Genomic DNA, 26,630 nt, shown 5'->3' with positions numbered 1-26,630 from the left:
ATAAATAGCTATTTGGTGTATCAGGTGTACAGAAATTATGTGATTTAGAAGGTATACGATATATACACTGTAAAATATTCGAAACTCTTTCGTTTGTAGCACTAATGTAGCACTAATGTAGCAACAGTGATATTTCGATACAGCGTAGATAGTGTCCTTGGCTGTATTTAGAAAAGAAAAGTTTTAATGAAAATTACAAACTGCATTTTTTTTCCAAATTTATCCATTGGTTGTTAATTTTTAATTTCGGGATCTTTGGGCGCCTCTGAGTCCACCCAGCTCTGACATTAGTTGGGGAAAAGTAAAGGAGGTCGGTCGTTGTGCTGGCCACATGACACCCTCGTTTACCTTAGGCGACAGAAACAGATGACCTTTACATCATCTGCTCTATAGACCACAAGGTCTGAAAGGTTAACTTTTTTTTTCTTTTTTAGTTACGCTTGAAAAGACTGAAATTAAACCGTTAGGTTATTATTGTTTGAAAAGATTTTAATGAAAGGAAAAAAAAAAGAACGGAACATATTCATTGATTTGATAGAGTAATAAAAAGAAACAATTAAGTGAACGCGATGCAGGAACAATGGCATAAAACACAGAATTACAGATAGTTAAAAACAGTCCGATTGAGATGGAATCAAAGCAGGTAGGGAGGCTGACGTCTGCCGAGGGAACACAAGTAGATCGATACGTGCATGATGTCAACAGAGAAGGATCAATTAAACAAAACCCAGATCGTTCAGACTGCAGGTCTAAGCACGACTCTGTAAGCGTCGTGAACTTTGAGAGCGAAGTACAGGACGTCGGGAAGTCTAGAATCGTCACGCGGTTTTTATCCTCCGTCAAAAGTGAGGACTTGAACGAATGTCTTCGAAAGCCGGAGCGTCGTGTTTCCACCGGAAGCTCACCGCAGCGCCCAACCTTGAGAAAAAAATCACGTTTCGCCAACGCTGTCCGGGAACTCGTTCATCGCAGCAAAACTCGTAGAACGAAGCAAATTTCTGAGAACTCGCAGCATTCGAGCGAGATCGACCACAGAAGTGAAACTTCAAAGTCTGTTTCAACAAGAATGGATGTCAAAGAACTCACTGGAAAGTCGTACAACGAGAGAACGTCAGGGGACGACATTGACTTAACGATTGCGGGGAAAGGGTTAGGCTTTTCATCGGGAATTCCCATGAATAGAAAAATAACCCCAGACGACCTTGCAAAAACGGGCACTGACCCTGATATTTTGACTGAACAAACAGACCGGAAGCGGTTAAACAAGATGGTCTCAACACAGAGTGTTGCTGCTCAATCAGACGGAGAGAAGAGGCGTAACCGAAGGCGACCGAGAGAAGGTCACGGGGAAAAAGTGGAGAAAATGGAAGACCCGATCATTTTAAATTCCACTTCGAGAAAGATGGCATCAACCGAAAAAGACATTCCACAGAGTATTAGCACAGACTCGGGGATTGGTAGCCCGACGGAAGTGATCTACAACATTCATTCCGCCGAGAAAGCTGTTGAAGAAACAATACTAGAGCACGCGGAATCAGAACTCGCAGCAGATCATCATCTCGCGCGCTCGATCGGTCACGATCACTCACAGGGTCGTTCCCCTGGAGGCGACTCGCCCGCTTCCCCGCTTCCGCAATCCGTCACAAACGACACTTCGAATTATCGGGTAATCTCTCTGCCAGATCGCTTGCAACCCTCACTGACGCCTCCCGGGCGGACAGGCGAAAACGATTCTGAGCTCCCACGATTGACCTGTGGGGAAGTGGACAAATCGGACGCAGGCCAACACACACCAACCCCTGACCCTGCTCGGCTCGATCGCTCGGCCGCAACAAATCTGTACTCTTCCTGTGTCCTGGATTTCGACGGCGGAAATGACGAGTTTCTTTCCCGTGCAAATATCTGTGAGAACTTGGAAGAAAAAGTAACTCTCCCCGACTCTAATCTAGGTCAAATTAAACCCAGGCTTAGGAGCTCTTCTTCTCTGGAGGAGGAGGAGACGGAAGCGGCGCTAGCAAGCAGGAGACATTTGTTCGACTCCCTTCAAAGGGGCATATCGATAGATTCGATACCGATCTCTGCCTCTCACGATACCTTAGCAGAGTTCACAGTGAGTAACATTATAAGGACTTTAATAAGCAATCAGAACAAGAAACGGATACTTGAAACAGAGGAATCGAATCTGTCGATCGAAGATAAGGTAAATATTTAGTGTATATGTACTATACTTGTGTATAAACAATTAGTATTTTATTTTAAACTTTTACGCCACAGACCTATATATGTCTATTGATTTTTAGTCATCTTATGTACATTTAAATAGACTGATTACCTAGATCTTTTTAGATTATGTAGGCTATCTAAAAATTGCAAAATAATAATTATGAGACGAAATTGCTCTTTTTTCGATGCTCAATTATTAATATTTATATAAGTCTATGATCTAATCATTAAATTATATGTTACATAGGTTAGGGTTGAAAAAGAAAACTTTACTTTATATAACTACTTTACAAAACAACGCCTTGTTTCAACTTTAAAAAAAAAAATTCACGACATTTTTTGTAGTGTTGAAAGATCTCCATGTCCATGATATAATACATATAGGTCTCCATGTCGAGTCTAGATATAATATATATAGGCCTGTTGTTGACGCCTTGTAACTTGTTTGTTATTAATACTATCTGAGATACATATTAGATTGTAGAGTATTAGATTGTAGGGTATTAGATTGTAGGGTATCAGATTGTAGAGTATTAGATTATAGGGTATTAGATTATAGGGAATCAGATTGTTGGGTATCAGATTGTAGGGTATTAGATTGTAGAGTATTAGATTGTAGGGTATTATCTTATCTTATCTTATCTTATCTTATATAATACAGACGTTACTTCAAAAAAGAAGATGATTAATAGTATTAGATTATAGGGTATCAGATTGTAGGGTATCAGATTGTAGGGTATCAGATTGTAGGGTATCAGATTGTAGAGTATTAGATTATAGGGTATCAGATTGTAGGGTGTCAGATTGTAGAGTATTAGATTGTAGGGTATCAGATTGTTGGGTATCAGATTGTAGAGTATTAGATTGTAGGGTATCAGATTGTAGGGTATCAGATTGTAGGGTATCAGATTGTAGAGTATTAGATTGTAGGGTATCAGATTGTAGGGTATCAGATTGTAGGGTATCAGATTGTAGGGTATCAGATTGTAGGGTATCAGATTGTAGAGTTTGGTGGCAGTGTAATAGCATGCTTAATTCCTGCACCGTGGTTCACCAGTTCAAAGACTGGCATGGTGAGTTAGTGTATTAGGACACACGGTCTTCCCTACCTGACACTGTCGTTAACCTTGGGTCATTCAAACACATGGCCTCCTTCAGTCGCGAAGCGACTACGGATCATCTCATCGACTACGGATCATTTCATCGACTACGGATCATTTCATCGACTACGGATCATCTCATGGAAATGAGATGAATGCCTGGGCATTAGCTGAGGTTGGAACGATGTCGCCCACACAGTTCCCCTCTCTCCACGCAGCGGATGTATCCAAAGGAACGGCAGTGTCGATACAGTTTGGCGTTCAGCGGCGTCGCAGGTTCTGCCAGGGTGTAGCACTGGGTGCTGCAAACTGCCTTAGGGTCGCCAGCTCCTGATTTTTCCTCAGGTTTGACTCCCGAAGCCTTTCCCGTGATTGGGATCTAGCTGCAAGGCAGCCGAGGTTTGAATTCAGAGTTTTCCTTCTCCTAGGTGGGTAGCCAATCATGGTTAACGAGCCCCTCCTGTCCGAAGCTTACTGGTTTAGGCGCCAGTTACTCGCCTTTGCCCCTTCTTCTGTTAGTTAGAACAGTTCCGCCGGACTCAATATCTGAGCCACACGTGAAGGCCAGAAGTTAGACTGGTTGTCAGAATCTATTTGAGATGCATGCCATTAGGAAGCATTTTATAGGTAGTGGAGTGCTTATATCCATTACCACTTCCGGCACTGATAACGGAACCAAAATACTTAACATTTTTACAAAAATCACTTTGTTTGTCTGTCAGTCTGGTAAAATGTTTCTACGCGTTATTTATCCCTAACCCAATCCCGGACCAAGCTGAGGTGTATTATTTCTTTTACCTCACAAAACAAGAATTAATGTAAAAAAAAAAAAACCCAATTTGTTATTTTGTTTGGTATCGCACAAGGGAAAGAAATTGTACTTGACAGTTGTGGAGGTATAAGTTGAATTAGTGCCCTTGAGAAGGCTTGGGCCCTCGAGTTCGAATTCTAGTCGTACAACTTTTTTTTTTTTAAATGCATCTAAAAAGCGATCACAGTAACATTCACACAAATACCCCTTTCTTCTCCTCCTCCCCCCCCCCCATCTCCTTTCCCAACTGGTTCAGACAAGTGATAGGATCATAGAAAGCTAAAAGCATGAAATTGCGCTAAACAAACAAAAAAAAAAGAAAATTGGTAAAAATATTTCTAATCGCACAGATTTTTTATTGTTAGTCTAGATCTACTACAAAATTCAATTACAAAACTGATCCAAACTAATTGATACAACTACACTTAACAGAAGCTTTTTTTGTGTGTGTTTTTTAAAAAAGGGTATTTTTTATGTTTTTCTTGTTAACCATCATGCTGAGCTCCAATGAACGCGCCGGCTCAACGGCAACCTTACATTACAATTACGCAGGCTTACACGGCGTTGATGAGACTAGAGTCAGGCCCTGATGACTGTGATGACAATATGGTCTGACCACACCTAACAGGCTCACTCCTTCACTCACGCTCTCACACAAACACACACACACACACCTGGCAGCTGTAGCTCTCAGTATTGAACTCAAGCAACGTTGGAATGTGACTGATTGCGACTTACGATGCAACGCACGCGAGAGTGTGTTTGTGATGCGGCTGTTTCCACGTCTCCCTATCTAGCTATCTCCCAACTTCTTGCTCACCATCTGAGCCTGACATGACAAAAACGTTCAACATGTTTTTTTGTTTTTGTTTTGTTCACGAACTCTACCATTGCCCACCCCTAATATTATACATTGTGATTTTTTTTTTTAAGTCTGTAGCTTTGAGTACCCACAGCTAGAATGTTTGATTAGTTTAAGGGTACGATAAGAAATTCGTTATTTGTTTCATAGAAAGGGAAAGTTTTGACTTTTGACAATGACGCGACTTGTAAAAATAAGACTAGGATTTTAGGAAGAATAGCGAAATATAAACAGACGACTTTTGACGGCTTTAAAGAGAGGCAGCTTTTTATGAACGCAGAGATTTAGTTGGTCGACATTCGACAGTTCCCTTCGTTATTCTTGAACTTCTTGTTCGACATTCACTATAAGCGTCGACTACCTTATATAGTTGGCCTTTCGACTGTGTTATTTAATTTCGTTACTTGAGTGTTAGTTCCGTTTGACATATCTGAATAAGACACAGCGCTGAAGCGCCTAACACTAGTAATAGCTTGGTCTAAGTAACTATAGTTTGTAATGGATAGTTGCTTTTTCATCCTTTCCTGAAAACAAGACTATAATACCCCCCTCCACATCTCTTGAATTGTGTACTTCTATAACAAAAAACTATATAGATACAAACACAAACAACATTAACACGCACACACACACACACATAACCAGCGCTATGCAAATTTGGCTTATATGCCTTAACTCTTTCTCTCAGTAATTATTAGTTCACATTCTGACGGAATTCTTCATTTTGCTCATTACTATTTCACTCCCCTGTTATGATTAAGCTTCAATATCTTCTTCGTTTGTTATCAGAAAATGTTTTAGTTGGTCTAGAATTAAAGGGGAATGCATGTTTTTTTTATAGAACACAAAGGAAAGTGTTTACAATTAAACATTAATTTTATTTAAAGTGGGGTTAAACCAACGATGGTCTCGTGTATTAGGAGAGAAAGAGTTAAACGAGAAAAGACGATCACTTCGTCTAGATCTGATGTAGCAGTTGTTCAATGTATGCAAATTGTCTTGCAGGATTGTATGTTTCAAAAAAAGCGAATCTAAGAATGATACTGAATAGTTTGACAATAGTCGCACTATGATACGTTAACTCCTAACTACTACTAAAATAATCAAAGTTAGATTTTCGTCTGACAGATCTACTTTTGATTAACAAACAGGAAAAGTCGGAAGGCCCTCGGCGAATCTCGGTGTTGCAGTAATCTAATGCCATGGGGAATAGTCCCAGTGCCTTGATGGCTTCAATCTTGATTTTTCCTCGAGGATGACTACCTAAAGGTTGTTCACGTAATGTGATTTGACGACTTCGTTAATGTGATGATTTGACGACTTCGTTAATGTGATGGTTTGACGACTTCGTTAATGTGATGGTTTGACGACTTCGTTAATGTGATGGTTTGACGACTTCGTTAATGTGATGATTTGACGACTTCGTTAATGTGATGATTTGACGACTTCGTTAATGTGATGATTTGACGACTTCGTTAATGTGATGATTTGACGACTTCGTTAATGTGATGGTTTGACGACTTCGTTAATGTGATGGTTTGACGACTTCGTTAATGTGATGGTTTGACGACTTCGTTAATGTGATGGTTTGACGACTTCGTTAATGTGATGGTTTGACGACTTCGTTAATGTGATGATTTGACGACTTCGTTAATGTGATGGTTTGATGACTTCGTTAATGTGATGATTTGACGACTTCGTTAATGTGATGGTTTGATGACTTCGTTAATGTGATGATTTGACGACTTCATTGATGTGATGATTTGATGACTTCGTTAATGTGATGACTTGATGACTTCGTTAATGTGATGGTTTGACGACTTCATTAATGTGATGATTTGATGACTTCATTAATATGATGATTTGATGACTTCTCTAGAGTTAGGGTTAGGGTTAGGTATAGAAGACTCAAAAGTAAAGTAACAATTAAACATAAAACACTGAACCATAATCTTGAAATACAAAAACAAAATTTAATAAAATACTCAGAGAGACACAAAGATGAAGACATATTCCTCGTTCCTGATGCTAGGACAAAAATATGTACAAATGCTCCTTCTTCACTAGTGCTATTAGAGCATGGAATGGGTTGCCTGAGCTAGCCAGGAAAACCCGTGATTTGGCAGAATTTAGGGCATTGATAAATATGCATGACTAAATTGACTAAATGCATAACTCGTAGGACGTAATCATCTTCTTTTTTTGAAGTAACGTCTGTATTGTATAAGATAGAAAGATAAGATATGATTGGCCTAGACATCATAAATCTGTGCGATTAAAAAAATTGTTTTTGTTTAGCTTTAAGCTTTCTGAATGCGCTATGATCCTATCGCTTGTCTCAACCAGTTTGGAATGGGGGAGAGAAGAAGGAGGTGTCTTGGTGAATGTTTACGCCATCGTTTGTTTTCCATGCATACAAATAAAATGTTTACTCGGGGGCTCAAGAGTCCTTAAGGGGGACTAATTCAACTTATACCACCACAACTGTCAGTAGGATTCTTTACCTTTTCCTTCATCTCAGTTGGGAAGTACACAAAAGATGTTTGCTATAATTAAGTCACATGGAATTTCTCTCTCTCTCTCTCTCTCTCTCTCTAAAAAAAAAACATATTATAACAGAGTGTGGAACAGGGGTTCTCAACCTGTGGTTCGCGACCCCCTTAGGGGTCGATTGACGATTTGCCAGGGGTCGCCTTAGACCATCGTAAATATGGATTGTTTTTGTCTATTCTTCTATTGCTGTGTAGATGGGGTAGCCAAAGAGTGAGATTGTAAAAAGGGGGGTCGTCGAGCTTAAAAGGTTGAGAACCGCTGGTGTGGAATCAAGAATAAGCAAAGAAACAAGCACGTGAATGAAGCTTAGCTAAGAAAAAAAAATGGCCGCTTCTTAAAAGGGAAAAAAAAAAAAGTGTTTGTCTCAGTTTGGGTTTCACTTGATGTCCTTGAACCGTCGTCTCCGCGGTGATTTCTCATTTCTTAAAGAGGTCTCAATGGATGACGTCATGGCTTTTTGTTTACCGTCACTCTTGCAATGAACCCAATTACAACATCCGGTTGTAGTCTGAAGAGCTCAGTTGCATTTTTTTTTTTATCTTTTCCTGTAATCGTAGTGTAAGGGAGATAATAACCCAAACAACGTGATATGTTACAGAGCATTACTTCCCTTTTTTATTTTAGAGTTGTTATTATCCTCCTCCACATGTGTCAGTGATTTTAAATTTTAGCACAAAAAAAAAGATAATTACATTAACTAATTAGATCAAAACAATAACAAAGCATTGTTGATTCCGAGGATTAGGCAAAAGTGCAGCAGGCAATCACGCAATGCTAAGCAGACCCTGCTGTAACATATATGCGAGGTCTTATCTTATACGGACCAAGCCATCGCAGCATTCTCCTAGTAAGAAATATTTCATTTTTAATAGCATATTTTCTACGAGCATTGTTATAGTTCCGAGTGGCGTAGGCCTCCCTTTCTGAATTAAAGTAGTCAAAATATTTATATAATGTATGCTGTTTATTTATAGTTTTAATCCATTTGCATATTATGTCGCACCGCATCTCAAATTGAATCATTAGTAAATATACGAAGACGTAACGTGTACCTTTCAAACTGCTTAGTAGCCGGCGAAAAGAGAACTCAAATAAATCATCTGCAGACAACGATTTTGTCTGTATTTGATAGTTGCAAAGTATGTAGGTCAGAGGAAGGGCTGCAGATCACGTGACATACTTCACTTCTCCTTGATCTTCAGACTCGAAGACGAGCCTTACTTTTAATAGTTGAAAAACGTTTTTAGTTACAAATTTTATTACAACTTTAGTATAAACAATAATTGTAATTTTGGCGTACATTTTTTTTTGCTTGTTTTTCTCTCTTCACTAATTATCTTTTTTTCTCTCTCTATTTCATTCTTTCTCCCTAGCTCTCTCTTCCTCTCTGTCTTTCTCTCTCACTCTCTTTCTCTCCCTCTCTTTTTCTCTCACTTTCTATCTGTCTCTCTTTCTCTCTCTACCTTTTTATCTTTCTCTCTCTACCTCTCTCTCCACTATCTCTCTCACTCTCTTTCTCTCTCTACCTCTTTATCTTTCTCTCTCTACCTCTCTCTCCACTATCTCTCTCCCTCTCTTTCTCTCCCTCTCTCTTTTTCTCTCTCACTCTCTATCTGTCTCTATTTCTCTCTTTACCTGATTATATCTTTCTCTCTCTACCTCTCTCTCCCCTATCTCTCTCACTCTCTTTCTCTCCCTCTCTATCCCTCTCGCTCTTTCACTCTTTCCCTCTCTTTCTATCTCCCTCTGTCTCTCCCTCTCTCCCTACCTCTCTCTATTTCACTCTTTCCCTCTCTGTCTATCTCCCTCTGTCTCTCCCTCTCTCCCTCCCTCTCTCTCGTTCACTCTTTCCCTCTCTTTCTATCTCCCTCTCTCTATGAACATATTAGTTTTTATCAGATGTTTTTGATTTTTTCCCTTGTATCTATTCAGCTTTCTTCCCAGAATTCACTTGAAGACTCAGACACAGAAATCCACCTCGACTCTGACACTCGCGAGGACACAGACAAAACTGTTCCGGACAAGGTTGCGCCAGAGAAACCAATCAGACGAAAGCTTACATTCAGAAACGTAAAGACACAATTTACATTTTTTTTTTTTGGTGTTTATTTACATTTTTTTTTTTTTGGTTTCATTTCAATGTCGGACAGTAAAGGGAGAGAAGAGAGAGAGAGAGAAGAGGGAGAGAACCCAGATAAATGAATGAGATAAGGGGGGAAAAAACAATAAATAGAATTAAAGGGAGAGAAGATCGATAATGCAGTTTTCAAGGATAATTTATAAAGTGTCAGAAATCAGAACAAGTCACGTGTCTAGTACAAATCCTTCGATGTTATTTTCAACACATGCGTAGGTCAGCATACGATATCTACAATTGCTGTATAACTTAATTAATTTAAATACTTCTACAGCAGTATTATGACTTTGTTCAATTATCTCTATAAATTTATTTATACTTTTTTTATGAACGGCAGCAGACACTATATAAGTACACTCTCAGACGCATGAACAATGTAACTGCACAATCTGGTAAATTATGGAAATATTTAAAAGCTGTTTCAACTGGAATTCAAACCCAGGACAAGTGTCTCATCATTCAAGCGATGCAATTGCTACCATCATAGATGAAGCCTATGGAAAAATTCTTATAGACCTCAAAAAAACAACAACCCTGCATTAATAATTTAATGTCCGCACCTTAATTGATACAAAGGCTACAGTTTATAGAGATGATTTATTGTAATACATAGAAATTAAATCTATTATTAAATATATTATTAAATCTTTTACATAGAAGAGTACAGAGATAAGTTAGTTTCCTAAACGTAAGCCTTAATGAATGTTAATCAACGAAAACGCCTTTTTATTGTTTCCCCAATCGTTGCACTGAAGAGCGTACATCTGTCCCTCCGGTCTCTTGCGTCATTCTTTTGAAATGAAAATAATGTTAATTACAATTATGTCAGGCAATAAATCATCAATAGCATTGCCATGGGACAGGGGTTCTCAACCTGTGGGTCGCGACCCCTTTGGGGGTCGATTGACGATTTGCCAGGGGTCGCATAAGACCATAAAAAAAATGGATCATTTTGTCTATTCATCTATTGTTGTGTGTGTTTATGGGGGGGGGGGGGAATCGCAGCAGAGTTGGGGGGGGGGGTATTAAAAAGGGGTCGCCGAGCCTAAAAGGTTGAGAACCGCTGCCATAGGAGGTCATGAGTTAGCTTTGATATAAGTAGTTTCGGAAGTACTTTTTATTGGGTAAACGCTAATATCGATGACATTCGATTTTTTTAGTTTAGCCAAGATAGAATTTTTCTCTCGCTCTCTCTCTCTCTCTCTCTCTCTCTCTCTCTCTCTCTCTCTGTTGTTGTTGTTTTTTCTGTCCATATCTGTGTTTACCTCAACTCTGATGCTGCTCAGCAGGTCAGTCTGCAGGACGTCATCGCTCTCTCGGACTCCCCTAACACAGACCGGAAGTTGAAAGGCATTCTCAAGTCCACCAGCGTGCCGGCTCTCTCATCCAGCAAAGACAGTTTCACGGAACGGCTTCCAGATGTCAACGGAACGGTCAAGCTAGAGTTACCTAACCTAGAGTTACCGACCTCCAGATCTGTGTCTTTTAACAAAACCCACATTAAGGTAAGATACCATTCATAGAACTGAACAACGTTTCTCAAACTGTGGGGCGAATGTCTTTAATAAGCTTCACTTTGAGGTTTGGGATACGCAGGAATAGAACCAAGGGGAGGAGCTACAGCATTGATCACGTGACAGGCTCTTGAATGTTGCGCTCTGAAATCCTTCAAAGCCTAATAAGCTTTTAAAACCAAATGAAACAGTCGAACTGTTACGCCCGATTTTCCTGCGCTAATGAGCACTAAGAGCCTTTTGGTATGACCTAGAATGATGATAGAGAGAGAGAGAGAAAAAAAAAGGGAGAACGAAGAGAGAGAAAGAGAGACATGGAGAGAGAGGATGCAGAGAGGGAGAGAGAGAGAAGAAGTAACGACTGTTGTAGGAGTATCTTGAGTGACAAGCTTCCAAATTAGACCCTACTTCAAAACGTTTTGCTTTCCCTTCTGATACAAAAGAGCTCTAATCTATTTCCTGTACTTCTACAGAACACATTCAGTTACTATAACGACGCCTTTGAAGGGGAAATAATAACGGAGCCCAGCAAACGACCCAGTTTAGCGGATGTCGTTAGTGAGTACATGCCCTTAGTTTATACTTTTTACTTTTAAATTTTAACCACTTTAAATATTACCAAAATTATAACTACATTTTCTCATTTATATATTTAAACAGCTACATTTTCTCTAATCCCACTCTTCTGTTTATAAGATCATTCTTAATCAAATGGATACAAATCTTAAGCCAAGTATAGATAGATATACAAGACAACCTCTTAGTATCTCTCCGATCCCGAAATATATTATCCAATTTAAAACAAGGTTACAAAGACAGTTTGTGTGGAAACACAAACTCTAAATCGGCCCCCAAAGTGGTCCACCCAGGCAGGTAAAAAGGCAGGTTTTAATATTTTCAGAAAGATTATCAGAATGAAATTCTATCGAAGGCAAATGGCAGAAGAATGGAGAAAGAAGGTTGACAGATCTTGTGTTGTGGCCCAACGGTTCAGCAGACCAAGGGATAGGTGAAAGTGAATGTATAGTATTAATGAGCCTGGCCTAACTGATATCTTATAATGATTATTTCATTGTTTTGTAAAGGGTTAACCTCTTATTCAAAGCCTCTAGAAAAAAAAAAAACATTTCGTAAAAAAACATAAATTCCTTTAGTTATGTGTACTGTGGATCCTTCATTGTCCTGCCGTTCACGCGATAATATGAAAAACTACTTATTAATTGTTGTTTTAAATTATGCTCCTCTTATATGCATACTAAATAGATTTTTTTCTCATTAAAAAAAGTAAACATTTATTTTGTAAATGTAGTAGCTAGTAGGATAGAACTTACTTGACTTAGCAATACAAATGTAAAAAAAAATAATCTAAAACCGTTTGCATAAATGTGTTAAAAATATGGTAAATGGTCATCTCCCTTACTAAATAGCCTCCAGTGGGTTGTTTTTTTTACTATTAATAGTGCATAGTTGTAGATATGGTGCATTTTTTATGAAAAAACTGCATGCGTACTTGATTTTTTAAATTATATTTTTTCGCTTTCAGAAAAGAAAAGAATAATATATTCATTTTCGGTAAATCAAAACACAAATTATATTAAGAAATTGTCAACACCATCGGAGTATCCCTTTAACGAAGGTGGCTGCCTGGTCGTTCGGTATGCGCGCCGGACTGTCCTTCGGACGTATCAATGGTTCTGGGTTCATACCCTGCCCGCTGCCATCCACCGTCGTCCTGCGGGAGGTTTTGACTAGGAAGTTGATTATCTTCAGACTCTGAAGGAACACCCGAAGCATGTCAAACATTTTACAAAACAAAAGGAACTGCATCATACACAATGGCTATCGAAAAAAACGTTGCACCATTAAACATGTTTGGTTTCTTAAATTTATTCTCTCTGTTTCCTGTTGCTTTGTCTGTGCGTCTCAGGTCAAATCATGCGGCAAGGAGCAATCGTGGACATCGATGAGGACAACAGCCACCCGTACGGCCGTGACACCAGCTTGACTGACCTGATCACCGGGAAGAGGCGGGACAGCTACAAGATGGACGCCGGGAAGATGATCGTCTGGCTGGTGCTGGCCATAATGATTGTCAGCCTTGCCGGGGGAATTATTTTTATGTCAGGTAAGAGCTTGACCATGACCTTCGTGACCCTTCCCTTAAGTTAAGTCATTACTATAAGACTACGCATTTGCTATTTAGATGGGAATATTAAAAAAAAAAAAAAATTTAAAACTAATACAATCACCATATAATATTAAATTATTTAAAAAATCGAACAAAACGTTAAAGATTAATGAAATTTAACATTTTAAAAATTAAATTAAAAATCGTGGAACTAATCAAATACAAACAAAATGGCATTTCGCCTTTCTAAACTAAAACTTGAAGGCTACAATATAGATCTGCGTTGTTTGTTGTTGTTGTTGTTGTTTTTTTGGCATTAGCAAAACTAATGGATGAGTAAAAGTGAAGTTCTTTTTTCAGACCTTGTGGTCTATAGGGCAGATGATGTAAAGGTCATCTGTTTCTGTGGCCTGCGGTTAACGAGGGTGTCATGTGGCCAACACAACGACCAACCGCCTTTACTTTTTCCCCAACTGATGTCAGGTACCCATTAGAGCTGGGTAGACTCAGAGAAATGTCAGAAATGTCCACTTGTCGCGTGCTCGGAATAAGTAAATACAGCCCTGAATTTACGAGAGTGCGTCTACAAAACAAAAAATAACACTTTTTAAAACTAAAATATGAATATTAAATATTTGTTTAAAAAGAAAGTGAGATTAAATTACAAGAGCTCTTTTGCATTTATGTAAGATAAAATATGCTTTTAGATGAGAATGTGGTGCGTTGGTCCGTGTGGTCCGACCACATACTAGACACAGAAAATGAACAGTATCAATGCGACAGTAAAATGGTCCCAACTTCGATGGGCGGGACATGTAGTCCGCATGCCAGACAATCGACTTCCCAAACGACCTCTGTACGGGGAGTTGTGTGCAGGAAAGCGCTCCCAGGGAGATCAATACAAGCGCTACAAGGACACCCTCAAGAGTTCCTTCAAGGAATGCGATATCGACATTCACGGCTGGAAAGCACTAGCTCTAGATCGCTCCTCATGGCGTGAAGCTGTAAGTCTCGGAGTCTCGAGATTTGAAGCAAGAAGAATAGCCAGGGTGAAGGAGCGCAGAACCAACAAAAGGCTGAGAGAAGAAGCGGACCTATCTGCAACTGACCAAATCAACCAATGCTACGTATGCGGCCGGCTTTTTAAAGCGAGTCCCTAGGGACTGAGAAATATGCTCATCTTCGACCACTGAGGAGAAGCTATATATATATAATATACTTTTACATATAATCATTCATAAGTGGATCTTTATTAAAGCTTTCGAAAAACTGTAGGGGCCTCCACATAATTAAATCCGGCCACGATCTTACCTGTTTGCTTTAAAGAGTCATGGTTTTTCTTCCTGACTGATTTAGTCTTCAATGGCACTTAAAATGTGTATTTTCCTTATAGATGTCACGGATGACGACAATACACTTTTTTTTTTGTTTAAACTATCATAGATTTGTTACCAAAGATGGTTGCCCTTCGTTTGATTAAATTCAGCAATTACGTTAAAAGTGATTAGAATTTTCGGTGCTCACATAGGTTTTGGCAATGATCTATTGATATTACACGACTGGATGTTACTCATTACTCTCAGTGGTCTCCCCTGATGTGCTACTGAAACTGGGCGTACGTGTCAAGTACGAGTTATTGAGGACTGCTGCCCAGTAACTTTGTCTATTTGATCTTCTGACTCTGATGTAATCAATAACTCACTCATCCTGGGGCCCGAATATTTTTGAATTACTTTTATTCTATGTTTGGGTTAGTAGGAAAGGGAGAGGGCGGATGAGTGTCCTTTCTTATGCTCTTACAGGTATAAAAAATATTTTGCTGTAAAGATCTTTCGATATTATGATAGTTGATGATATTTAAAACAGCTCCCTTGATTGAGCTAGCTAAGAAAGGTGCCAGAAAAGAAAAGGTACTACAAAAGTAATAATAATTATACAAATATAAATAATAATAATGTTTGTTATTCGTGAGGAGCTTTGTTTTACAATTGTGCATTACTAAAAAAAATATATAGTTAAATTACAGAGGTTCTCAACCTTTTAAGCTCGGCGACCCCTTTTTACAATCCCCCACTCTGCCGCGACCCCCCCCCCCACACACACACAGCAATAGAAGAATAGACAATAACAATCCATTTTTTTCGATGGTCTTAGGCGACCCCTGGCAAATCGTCAATCGACCCCCCAAGGGGGTCGCGTTCCACAGGTTGAGAACCCCTGAGTTAGAACAAACTATGTGTACAATAGCACACAAAATATACGTCCATATCCTAGTTTCGTTTTAACAGATACATGTACAATTTACATCAGTCTAAGTTACATTTTATTCAACGATTTAATTGGCAAGGAACAAAAGAGCTCTTGTGTCTGTTTTTGTGATCGGTGTCTTATACCTTCCTTGTGACGGTCAAATGTTCAAATCATGATGGCAAGAGGGAAAAAATAGGATCGTTAAAGAAACGAAAAGCAACACCACGAGAAAAAGAGACTCGCGCTTCATCAGGAATCACATCTTACAACAACCGTCTTGCCCGAAACTTATAGTCCGAGTTCTACTCAAATTGACAGCTAATTGTGAGCAGCCTAAGTAGCCAACATTGGAACACTAAACATATTTTTTTTTAATTGTTTTTCATGTTTCGGACGAATTGAAGATTATTACATCCTAGACCTAACATCCCTAGACGTCCTGAGGGCAGGGTTTGAACCCAGGCCTATGGAGACGGCAGTTCAGAACTAATATTGCACTACCATGCGGTCATCCTGTGTCATTATGTTGGACACCTGGCCTTTTATTAATGTATATCTTTATTTTCTACTAAATAGTTCCCCAGACACTACCCCGACCTTTTCATCATATCAATTTTAAAATTTTGTTAAAAAGAAAAATCCAAATAAAATAAAATATATGCGTGAAATTTGTCAGTTCTTTTTAGTTGCAACTTTCTGCTCTTATCCGTGACCCGTCTCAAGGTTTGTTGATGGGAAGCTACGAAATATCGGAGCTGCCTCTGAGACATGGTGTTTTTTTCCTTTATATATATATATATATAACATATGTGCCAGCGTTTCATATCCTCTCTCATTAATTAAAGCTGTTTACTTAAATCCCGTGAGAGTTAATGTGGACAGCCCCCACAGTTCGAATAGGATAAAAATTAAGTGAAATACAATCAACTTGTTTACAACTGTAACTGTGCAGAAATGTTTTGATTTTCTCTATTGAAAGTCCACAATTTAAAAAAAAAAAGATAAATGATAAAATATTTTTTGAAGTTGAAAAATAAAAGTAAAGTTCCCCTGTCAGACCTTGTGGTCTATAGGGCAGATGATGTAAAGGTCATCTGTTTCTGTGGCCTACGGTTAACGAGGGTGTTATGTGGCCAGCACAACGACCAACCGCCTTTATTTTTCCCCAACTAATGTCAGGTACTCATTAGAGCTAGGTGGACTCATAGGCGCCTGAAGATCCCGAAATTAAAAATCCCAGTCTTCACCTGGATTCGAAACAATTAAATGGTGAAACATAAAATGAATTTATTTAATGAGTGGGATATTGTACGTGTCATAGAATGCTGAACATTTCTTTCAAAGCTGCATACTATATCAAGAGGCCCAATCAAGACTTTAGTCCCAAAGCCCTCAAATAGAAGAAAAACTATACAGAGAACTGCCTGATCTGGGAAACCACTGCGCTCGTTGCCATGTCACACGTCGTGACGTCGGATGTGTGACATGGAAACGAGCTATTGGTCTAAACTGCCCACAGGTTTCGACGTCGCAGATCAGTGTTCCGGCTTTCTATAATGATTGGTTTCGGTTCGTGGCAGAGGTGTAATTTGGCCCAATGCGCATTTCAAAATAAGGAAGCAGCAGGTGGCCAATACTATAGTGTGAGGGACATTCTAGGCCTGGTACATATAGCGCACGTGCGTCTGTAATGAGCGTGTTCGTCATACAATCATGTTCATGTCCAGTAAAGGCTAATCAAGTCCAGAAGAATTGCGTTTTCAAATGTTTTCTTTCAAGAGTTTTGAGTTGATACTGTTGCAGAAGTGTATCTCGAAAACGGTTCACATTTTTAAAGGTCCTATTTACAAGATAAAGCAACGTCTCTATCTTATCTTATATATTACAGACGTTACTTCAAAAAAAAAAAAAAAAGAAGATAATTGCGTTTTACGTATTTCATGTGTCCATCTATCTAGTCATGGATGTTTAATCAATGACCTAAACTCTGCTAAGTCGTTGGTTTTCCTGGCTGATTCAGACAACCCATTCCATCCTCTAATAGCACTAGGAAGAAGGAGCAGTTCTACGAATTTGTCCTAACGTATGGAATAAGAAAATGTGCCTCTATCTTTGTGTCTTTCTGAGTATTTCATTAGGCTTTGTTTTTCTAATTGTAAATTATGGTTCAATTTTTTATATGTATTATAGTTACTTTACACAAGCTACTTTTATTCTTCTGTCCTGAAGTGTCTCTGAGTGTAGCAATTTTACGAATGCTGATATACTCTAATCAATATTGGAATATTCTTGTGTTATAAATCTCACTGCTCTATTTTGTGTTTGTTCTCTTACTTAAAATATTTTAATTTTGTAAACATGGCCATTTTACTGGGTTAATTTTCCAACCTGGATTTATAAATATTATGAAAATATTTTATTTCGTCCCATGAAAAAATAATAACCCGGCTCGACCCCCCCCCCTTTTTTTTCTCCCTCCATAAAACCCAGCTGTGAGGACGTTGTTTCCCCTTGTCAGAAACCTCCCCCAGTTTGAGAAACGCTGGTAAAAAAAAAGTGTTTGAGACTCGCTGTGTCGGAATCAGGATGTGTAAGAAGCCTTGTAATGAAGAAAGATTCCTATCTATAGAATATTTGCGTCATCATCATCTTCTATTTACTTTCGGCAAGGGATCAGGGGGGGGGGGGGGACAGGAAGTGAATGGCATGTGAGAGAAGATTACAACTTGGCCTTCACTGGGTTAAACAAAAACGTATTTATATATATATATATATATATATATATATATATATATATATATGATATAGTGGCCAGATTTTCCCCACAGCGACACCCTTGTTAATCAATCACTAGAAATAGATCAACTTTGTTTGCAGTGAGAAATTTGGCGGAGCGGTTATGTATAAAGTGCTCATTAGAAATAATTAGCATTTATGCATGGCGATTTTTTTATGTTTTTTTTTTCTTTTTACAAATGGAGATTTTCCCTAATTAGGTCTTAAAAATACATAGCCAGCTTTCTTAAGTTTTTAAATAAAAATTTTGATTTACGAATAACAACAACAAAAAAAAAAAAACATTATATAATTATTTGTTTTTTTTAACCAGTTGCCATGGCATTAAATTGATTATTTGTTTTAAAAAAATTTGCTTTTTTTTTCTATTTTCTTTATATACATTTCATCTCAACGCTGTCTGGTCTGTAGTTTTGTGGTAAAGTTGACATCATGCTGAAAAGTGTTTGATTTAATCGTCCCTACGCGTCTCTTGAATTACATTGTAGTAAATTAGGTTTGGGGTAACACTGTTGGTAAAATCACTACATTTAGAGACACTCCAGGACAGAAGAATTAAAAAGTAAATTAGCTATTATTCATAAAGCACTGAACCATAATTACAAATAGAAAAACAATACCTAATTAAATATTCAGAAAGACACATAGGCATGCTAAGCAACCACTATGCTAGTACAAATTCGTACAAATGCTCCTTCTTTCCTAGTGCTATTAGAGAATGGTATTGGTTTCCTGAATCAGAGACGAGGAAATCCAACGACTTAGCAGAGTTTAAGTCATTGATTAACATACATGACTAGATTGACACACGAAATGCCAAGGACGTATGTAATATAAATGATAAGATAAGATTTCTCAATTCCTTTCCTTTTCATTCTTTTTACTTTTGGTGCTTTGACCAAACGATTTCTTAGAGATTTTCACGATAAACTAAATATCAAGGACGCTAAATTGAACTTTTACTTTTGCCAACTCTCCAAAGACGAAATATGTTACACGTTTAACCCTATCTCATTGCTTGGCAGCTAATCTTCGTATTAAATCTGCTTTATTGCAGATAGTTAGTTTCCCCTTTTTTAATAAATAAGTTTGAAACCACAGAGTGAAAGTCTAATTCTTCCTTAATGTCAAAATTAATTTGTGCCTTGCGAGCGCTGGTATGGACACTAATGAACAGTATAGACGGACTGTTATGGTCCGACAATTACGCTGGTCAGGGCACGTATCCCGTACGGGGGACTAACGTATGCCAAAGGCAGTCATTTTTGATGAGCTAAATGGTGGTCGACGTACGAGAGGTGACCAGCTTAGGCGCCAACTTGACTTAGCTGACATAGAAGAGAGCACCTGATTGCATGCGGCTTCAGAAAGTCACTTGCAAAGGCCGCGGGATACCCATTCGAGACCAAATGAAAATCTGCTGCAGAGGACAGACGTAGACGGCGAAAAGAAAATCTTAGTCGACCACAGGCGGACAATGATTATGCTTGCCCGAGATGTGACAAAATATGTAGGTCACAGCTGGGACAGCGTAGCCACCGGAAATACTGCATTCCTCATTAATTTTCGGACTTGAAGACAAGCCTTAGTATTATATAATTTGATTCTACATGTGTCAAAAGTGCAAAAAAAGTTATTTTATCTTAATATAACAGACTCAATACATTACGACTTTTCTCAATGTTGACTACCCGATGACTGCCTTCCGAACTAAATTTTAAATCAGTCTTGACTAAAAAAAAAACTTAACTCTTTCTCTCCGTAATTATTTTCCACGTTTCGACTGGATGCTTTAATTTGCTCAGTGGTATTTATCAGAAAATGTTTTATTCGGTACAGAATTAAAGGGAAATGCATGCACTTTTTATATAAGACTAAGTAAGGTTTATAAAATCAAATATTAAAATTTAATGTAATGAGTTCAAATCAACGATGGTATCGTCGATGAGGAGAAAAAGAGTTAAATGTATTTCTCACCATCACCCGTACTTCCGGTTAAATGTTTGGAGATATTTATATTTTTATCTTTTCACGCTCTAAGTTAAACCAATTTCCATTGAGGCAATATGGCCTTTCTTTCAGCCCCCCGAAGCGACAATCGATTGTCTCATAGAGTTTCATACCTAGGCATTTTCAATTGTAGGAACGATGTCGCCAAAACAGCAGCCCCCCCCCCCTTCCACCAGTGACGTAGCTAGGGATTTGGGGGACCGGGGGGGCTTGACCTCTATAGAGGCCCCTGCATTTTGTGGGGTCCCGGGAGGGGATTTTCAAATTTGGACCCTCCCTCCCCCCACCCTAACTACGCCACTGCCCTCCACACAGCTATATCCAAAGAACGGCAATAGCCGATACAGTTTGGTATCAGCATGCTCTGTCCTAGTGGAACACTGTGCTGCAAACTGCTTAGGTGTCGCTGGTTCCTGGTTTTCTTCATAGGCAACTTCCGAAGCCTTGAAATATGTTTGGGGTCGTAGAGGTTTGAATTTAGTTTATTTTTCCTCTCCTAGGAAAGGCTAACGACTTCCTTCTGTCCGAAGCTTACCAATAAATAGAAAAAGTACACCAAGGTCACTAATGTATCTGTGAGTTGTGGTGTTTCTGAATTGTTACGGTTGTGTTACTGAATTCGATTGTTAATTGTTACGGTTGGGTTACTAAGTTTGATTGTTAATTGTTACGGTTGTGTTACTGAATTTGATGGTTAATTGTTTCGGTTGTGTTACTGAGTTTGATTGTTTTGTTTCCTTTCAGAAACCTACAACATGAACCACAAGGATGACGATGTCGTTGTAGCACCTGTTGAAACCACCACATTAACCAACCATCTGAGGTGACGCCACTGACCACAGCCAAGAGAAATGAACCACGAGTAGCCTGTTTGAACGATTTCTCATATAAGTTTACGCGATCGCTATGCTCCCGTGTACCCACCATGTACTGCTGTAAACTACCATGAACTATCACACACTGCATAATGTAGTTGCCATATACTGCGTTATACTGCTTCACGCTAGGCTGCCATATATGTGTTATATATCAACTAATTGCTATGGATCAGTTTTAAGTGCGTGTTTTACATGTTTCGGAAGTTTTTTCAAAGATTTTTACATCCTAGGCCAAACAGTGCCTCAGGACGGCGAGAAATGGCGGCGGACAGTGTTCGAACCTTGGACCATCAAGACGAAAGCCCAAAGCGCATGACTTAACTCTTTCGTCAACTCTGCCTAGCAGCAACAGAAAGACCAGCTTAGGCGCCAATTTGCTTTAACTGACATAGAAGATAGCATGCGGCTCCAGAACGAGACAGCTGGAGGTCACTTACAAAGGCTTACTTACTGCATTCCTCATTAAAATTCGGCCTCAAAGACAAGCCTTATTTATTTATACGAATGTTCCACATTAAATGTATATTTATTTCAAATTTAGTTCTGATGAATTTTGATTCTATTGTCTTCAGCTTTCAGATCTCATTAACACGAAAAAAAATAAATAGAATGCGCAAAGAACGACTGGTACTGTTGAATTATTAGAAATAGACTGTAGACCGAATTTATAACTGGGATTTTTATAATATATATCATACAAATTCGAATTTTTCAGATTCTATAGGCTGAACATAACCGTACCTTCAATTTGCACTTAGTAGGAGTCCTATTGTTTATTTTACCCCCTCTGTTAATTCTAACTGTATATTCCTTACAAGACAAAGAACGAAATTTTTAAAATTTATATAGAGTAAATTTTTGACAAAGCTTATATCAATTCTGTCTGGTAAAAAGCTTGTACACGTTATTTCTCCCATACTCAATCTCGGATCAAGCTGAAATTTTGCACGATTATTTCTTTTACCTGACAACACAAGAATCAATTTTTTTTTTTATTACTTAATTAACTATTGATTTCTTCTTCTTCTTAAACTGTCAGGTAGAGTTGAGCCTTCGGCCCTGGGAACTCTAGGCCAGCAAAAGTGAACAAGAGCTCCCTCTCACCGGCTTGAATGAGAACAGTGTACACTGTTCTGTCTGACGGGTGGGTCAGACTGTAAATATTTATTTGTTTGGCATCGAACAGGGGAAAGAAATTGTACCTGAATGGTGTGGTGGTTTAAGTTGAATTAGCTTCCCCTTAACTGTAGAAAGATATATGCGTGTGCAATAAAGCTTGAAACAAACAATAGATAACCATGAGAGCCGAAGAGTGCAGGGGGTCAGGACCTTCCCGCTGTTATCAGCAACAGGCGTCCTGGCTGCCTTGGTCATGTTCACAGAATGCAACAAGGTCCACTCCCACGAGACCCCCTGTATGGTCCAATTTTAATCTAACAGAAAGCAGAAGAGCGCTAGTCGCCCACGCCTAAGGTACACTGATGTATGTATACGTAACATGAAGCTCTTCAAAATCGACACTAACAGTTAGGAAAAAGAGGCACTGGATACATCCGAATGGAAAGCAAGCATAAAGGAAAGGTCCCGGATTCCCAATGGCATCATACCAGAAATAGAAGGAAGTGAGAAAGCGCTACAGAACCCAGTGATTGTAGATGCTCAGCATTTGACGGCAGCTGTGTATCAAGGATTGGCCTCTTTAGTCACACGAGAAGTTGCAAAGGGAGAAGTCGCTCGAGACGCAAAATGCCACAGAGAGACATTTCCTGTGTTTTCCTTTAGTTTGGGTCATTAGGTGTGCTTCGTTTTCATTCAACGCACAGAGGACCCAAAATATCTGAGACTTACAATCAAAACAAATTCCTATAAGGATCAATAAAGCAGCCTTAGTCTTAGACCTTCTTAGTATTAGATCCTCCAGCGCCTTTCAGCTTATAGAGCGGAAAGCTCTCTCTCCTCAGAGATCGGTCTTAGGCGATTTCCAAGGCTCTTCCAAGTTGGTGACCTCTGATTTTGGATCTTTAAAGAAGGCTCGACACTATCCTAGACGTGGACGGCCTAGTTTGTGCTTTCCCCTTTTCAGCTTTCTTGTTATAGCTGACATTGGTAGACAACTCAATTATCCTGGAGACCAAGATCCACTTCTATATACAGTTATTGCCCTTTCTGCCACTAAGCCTGCGAGACAGGGAAATCATTCATAAGGTTGAAAATAAGCTAAAACGTGACACAGCACCGATGTCTGTCAAGGATCCTAGGAATAACATACCGACATGCTGTCACCAATAGAGAAATCCATTTCCCATAGGAGCATTGGGGAGTGGTTAAGCGCCAGGCTTCCTAACCTTGGGTTCTGGTTCGAATCTTGGTGAAGACTGGGATTTTAAATATAAGGATTTTTAGGGCGCCCTTGAGTCCACCCAACTCTGATGGGTACATGACTTTAGTTGGTGAAAAGTTTAGCTGGCCACTTGACACCCAGCGTGTTAACCGTTGGCCAAAGAAGCAGATGACCTTATCATCCTCCCTATAGATAGCAAGGTCTGAAGTGGGGACTTTACTTACTTTTACACGAGCATTCGCCCCTTAAGTGAACCACTGGTAAAAAATGGACGATGGCTGGAAATAATATTTATTCATCTAAGCCACTCTCGTCTCGTTATCTTCCTTGAACTGCACTAAATGTTGTTACTTTCTAAAATTAACTGTTTGTGTGAGTTAATTATGTTTTTCTTTTCAAATCTTTAACTTCGAGCATTTTCTTGTTTTAAATGATGGTTTAAGAGTGTAGGATACATATATAGCTCCTCCATCGCTGCATCTTTATTGTACATAATTAATTTGTTTAGAACCTTGTATATGCTTTTGGTAAATAGCGATGGTCATGTGGTATGAACTGTGGACTGTCGTCTCGAAGGCCCATGGTTCGAACCCTGCCTACTCCATTCCCAGCCGTCCTGAGGCAGGTAATAATCTTTCCTCATCGGTATCATGCCTAACATGTCAAACCAACGATGGTGCATACAACTGTACTCCGTGTGTTTTTAACTTACGACCTAACACTTTAAAGCAAACAAGCTTATTTCGTCTTTGGGCCTAATCTATGAACCTAGATATGTTTATTCAAAAGATGCTTATGTTTTATCTTTCAGGCGGACCATAGAGTAGTTATTAAGATTAATGTGCTTAATATGAATGAATTTCATAAGGTTGTATATTCGTTTGTTTGATTAAAGAACATAGAGTTTGATTGCCTTTAGAAATATTCAATCCTTTTTGTTATTCTTAGTAATTTACGACATTATCTTATACTCTCATAATTTCAGCCTACGGCGTTTCTCCAGCAATATTTACGTCTCTTATTCAACATGTCAAAACACGAACAAGAGAAATGAAGTAGAGTCCCTTCATTCGCAAGGCATCGGGCTAAGAGTTTCTTTATTAATTTCTGGAGTCGGTGCCCTGCGAATCAAGCCCATTAAGAACAAGATCATTATAAAGAGAACTGCGACGTTGATGATCAAAGTAATGGAAAATTATTAAGAATTGGAAAAGACCTGAGAGAGAGAGAGAGAGAGAGAGGGGGGGGGGAGTGCCGGATCAGTAGAGGAGAAAATATGATTATATTCACATAGGCCTACTACTCCCCAAAAATGACCCTAAAAAATGCGGTACGGTCAAACTGATGTGGTTGTCTACTTCATTGTGAAATATGGCTTGTGTGTTCTGAAAAATGTAATTCATAGAATAGAAACTTTTTGAAAAAAAAATCGATTTTTTTTTTTATAATACAGTGTTTGAAGGTTGATCCTAGACTGAGCTGGAATCTTAACGACTGTAATTTTATTTGTTCACAATGTCTGTGATATCATTATTGTAAATAGATGTATAGACTTTCTACATTCAAAACATGTGTAGGCATATCCTACTCATTAGATAGAATTATGTTCTTCATAAACGTCAGATTAAAATAATTTTTTTACTGTTTCTTCTTATTCATGTTTTTACTCTTAACCCCAGAATTAAAAAAAAAATATAATCCCACTTTAAACATGTTTGTCTTTTTATTTCTTTCCTCAAGATGAAATTAACAGGAAGTATCGACAGACTCAAGAAGGGAAGTAACTTGTGAATAAATATACAGCATATTTGTATAGCAAGAGTTATCTATACATTTTCAACTGACTGCATAAAAGAACAGATCACGAAATATGGAGCTTTAAGTAATTTTTTTTAAAAAGGCGATTAATGATTACGTGGCTTGGATCAGGTTCGAATCTCAGAGGAATGGGGAATTCATCAATCAATTGAGATGTAGAGAAAAAAACAAAACACGCTATAGAGAAAGGGAAGTTAACTCTAACTCGCCTGTAAAGATGGGTTCTTCCACTTACCAGTTCTCGTGTGGCGAGAAAGACCAAACTTATAGGCATGTAATATTATAAATATGACACCGATGCTAATCAAACAATCAGATGTGCTCAGAATCCCGCCTTTTTATTTTCTTAAAAGATCTCCTGTGATCTGTGACACTTCTGACTACTTGGTCAAAGAAGACATCTCCAAGTTCATATAAATTTGGAGCTAAAATGAGGCGCTTCATTCTCAGCTTGCTTAGGCCCTACATCTCTATAAATCATCATGATGATCTCTCCAGAAAGAAATCCGACAAGGCCTTTTCGTAGTGACTTGACCCTTATAGAAGTAAAGGACAGAAAGCATCAATTTTCTTTTCAGAATAGCATTTTCGTATTTACGACATAGCGAATTCATCCGATCTCTATACGTTGCAAGTGACAACACAATTAGAATCACACGTTTGATAAGTCTGTTACCTCCCTTTATTAAGGATATTCAATCAAATATATATACAAGATATAAAAAGATTAGTAGGCCTATAAAGGCATAGCAGGGCCGGCCTAGGGCCTCCTATCGGTCGGGGCCGCTCGACTCAAAACCATTTTTTAGACAAGAAATAGTGAAACTTGTCCCCAATGTTATTGCGTAATTGTATTGTTCTATTTCATTTGGGGCCATCAAAATCACTTTGCCTAGGGCTTCTAATTATCTAAGGGAAGGGAAGTAACCTGAAGGCATTTGTCAAAATTGACGAAAGTCAATTACCTACTTAACATTTCAATTGTTCATCACCTGTAGTTCAATCTGAAAGATTAGCAATAAATCTGAAGTATTTTTTCATAAAGCTAAAAAGATTAATTCACTAATGATGATAATGACAATAAGACATCGTCTTTAACTCTTTCTCTCCGTAATTATTTACCACATTCTGGTGGAATCAACGTTGGTATCGTCAGTTAGGAGAGTAAGAGTTAAGCAAAAGATGAAGGGAAATTGCATTACCTCATGT

At 38.6% G+C, this 26,630-nt stretch overlaps 1 protein-coding gene across 2 annotated transcripts; it reads left to right on the top strand.

The window, feature by feature from the left end:
- Positions 1–59: 59 nt before the first annotated feature.
- LOC106052016 (uncharacterized) lies at positions 60–21,883 on the top strand. Of its 2 annotated transcripts, none has more exons than XM_056016103.1 (6): positions 60–2,200; positions 9,482–9,619; positions 10,976–11,191; positions 11,674–11,758; positions 13,128–13,325; positions 21,129–21,883. In XM_056016103.1, the coding sequence occupies exons 1-6, from the start codon at positions 629–631 to the stop codon at positions 21,209–21,211; spliced, it is 2,292 nt and encodes a 763-aa protein (XP_055872078.1). In that variant the 5' UTR covers positions 60–628; the 3' UTR covers positions 21,212–21,883. The 2 variants fall into 2 exon arrangements, with proteins under 2 accessions (XP_055872078.1, XP_055872077.1); XM_056016102.1 differs by having other exon boundaries at positions 10,973–11,191.
- The last annotated feature ends 4,747 nt before the right edge of the window (positions 21,884–26,630 follow it).

Source organism: Biomphalaria glabrata, chromosome 17 (assembly GCF_947242115.1).
Source record: "Biomphalaria glabrata chromosome 17, xgBioGlab47.1, whole genome shotgun sequence".
NCBI lineage: Eukaryota > Metazoa > Mollusca > Gastropoda > Planorbidae > Biomphalaria > Biomphalaria glabrata.
Note: the sequence above shows the minus strand (reverse complement) of the source record. Positions and strands in the feature narration are given on the sequence as shown.

Excerpts from the sequence above, each read along its gene's own strand:
- LOC106052016 (XM_056016102.1), top strand. The coding sequence starts at position 629 with ATGGAATCAAAGCAGGTAGGGAGGCTGACGTCTGCCGAGGGAACACAA. Across the intron at positions 2,201-9,481 it reads ATCTGTCGATCGAAGATAAG|CTTTCTTCCCAGAATTCACT; the intron begins GTAAATATTTAG and ends GTATCTATTCAG. Across the intron at positions 9,620-10,972 it reads GAAAGCTTACATTCAGAAAC|CAGGTCAGTCTGCAGGACGT; the intron begins GTAAAGACACAA and ends GATGCTGCTCAG.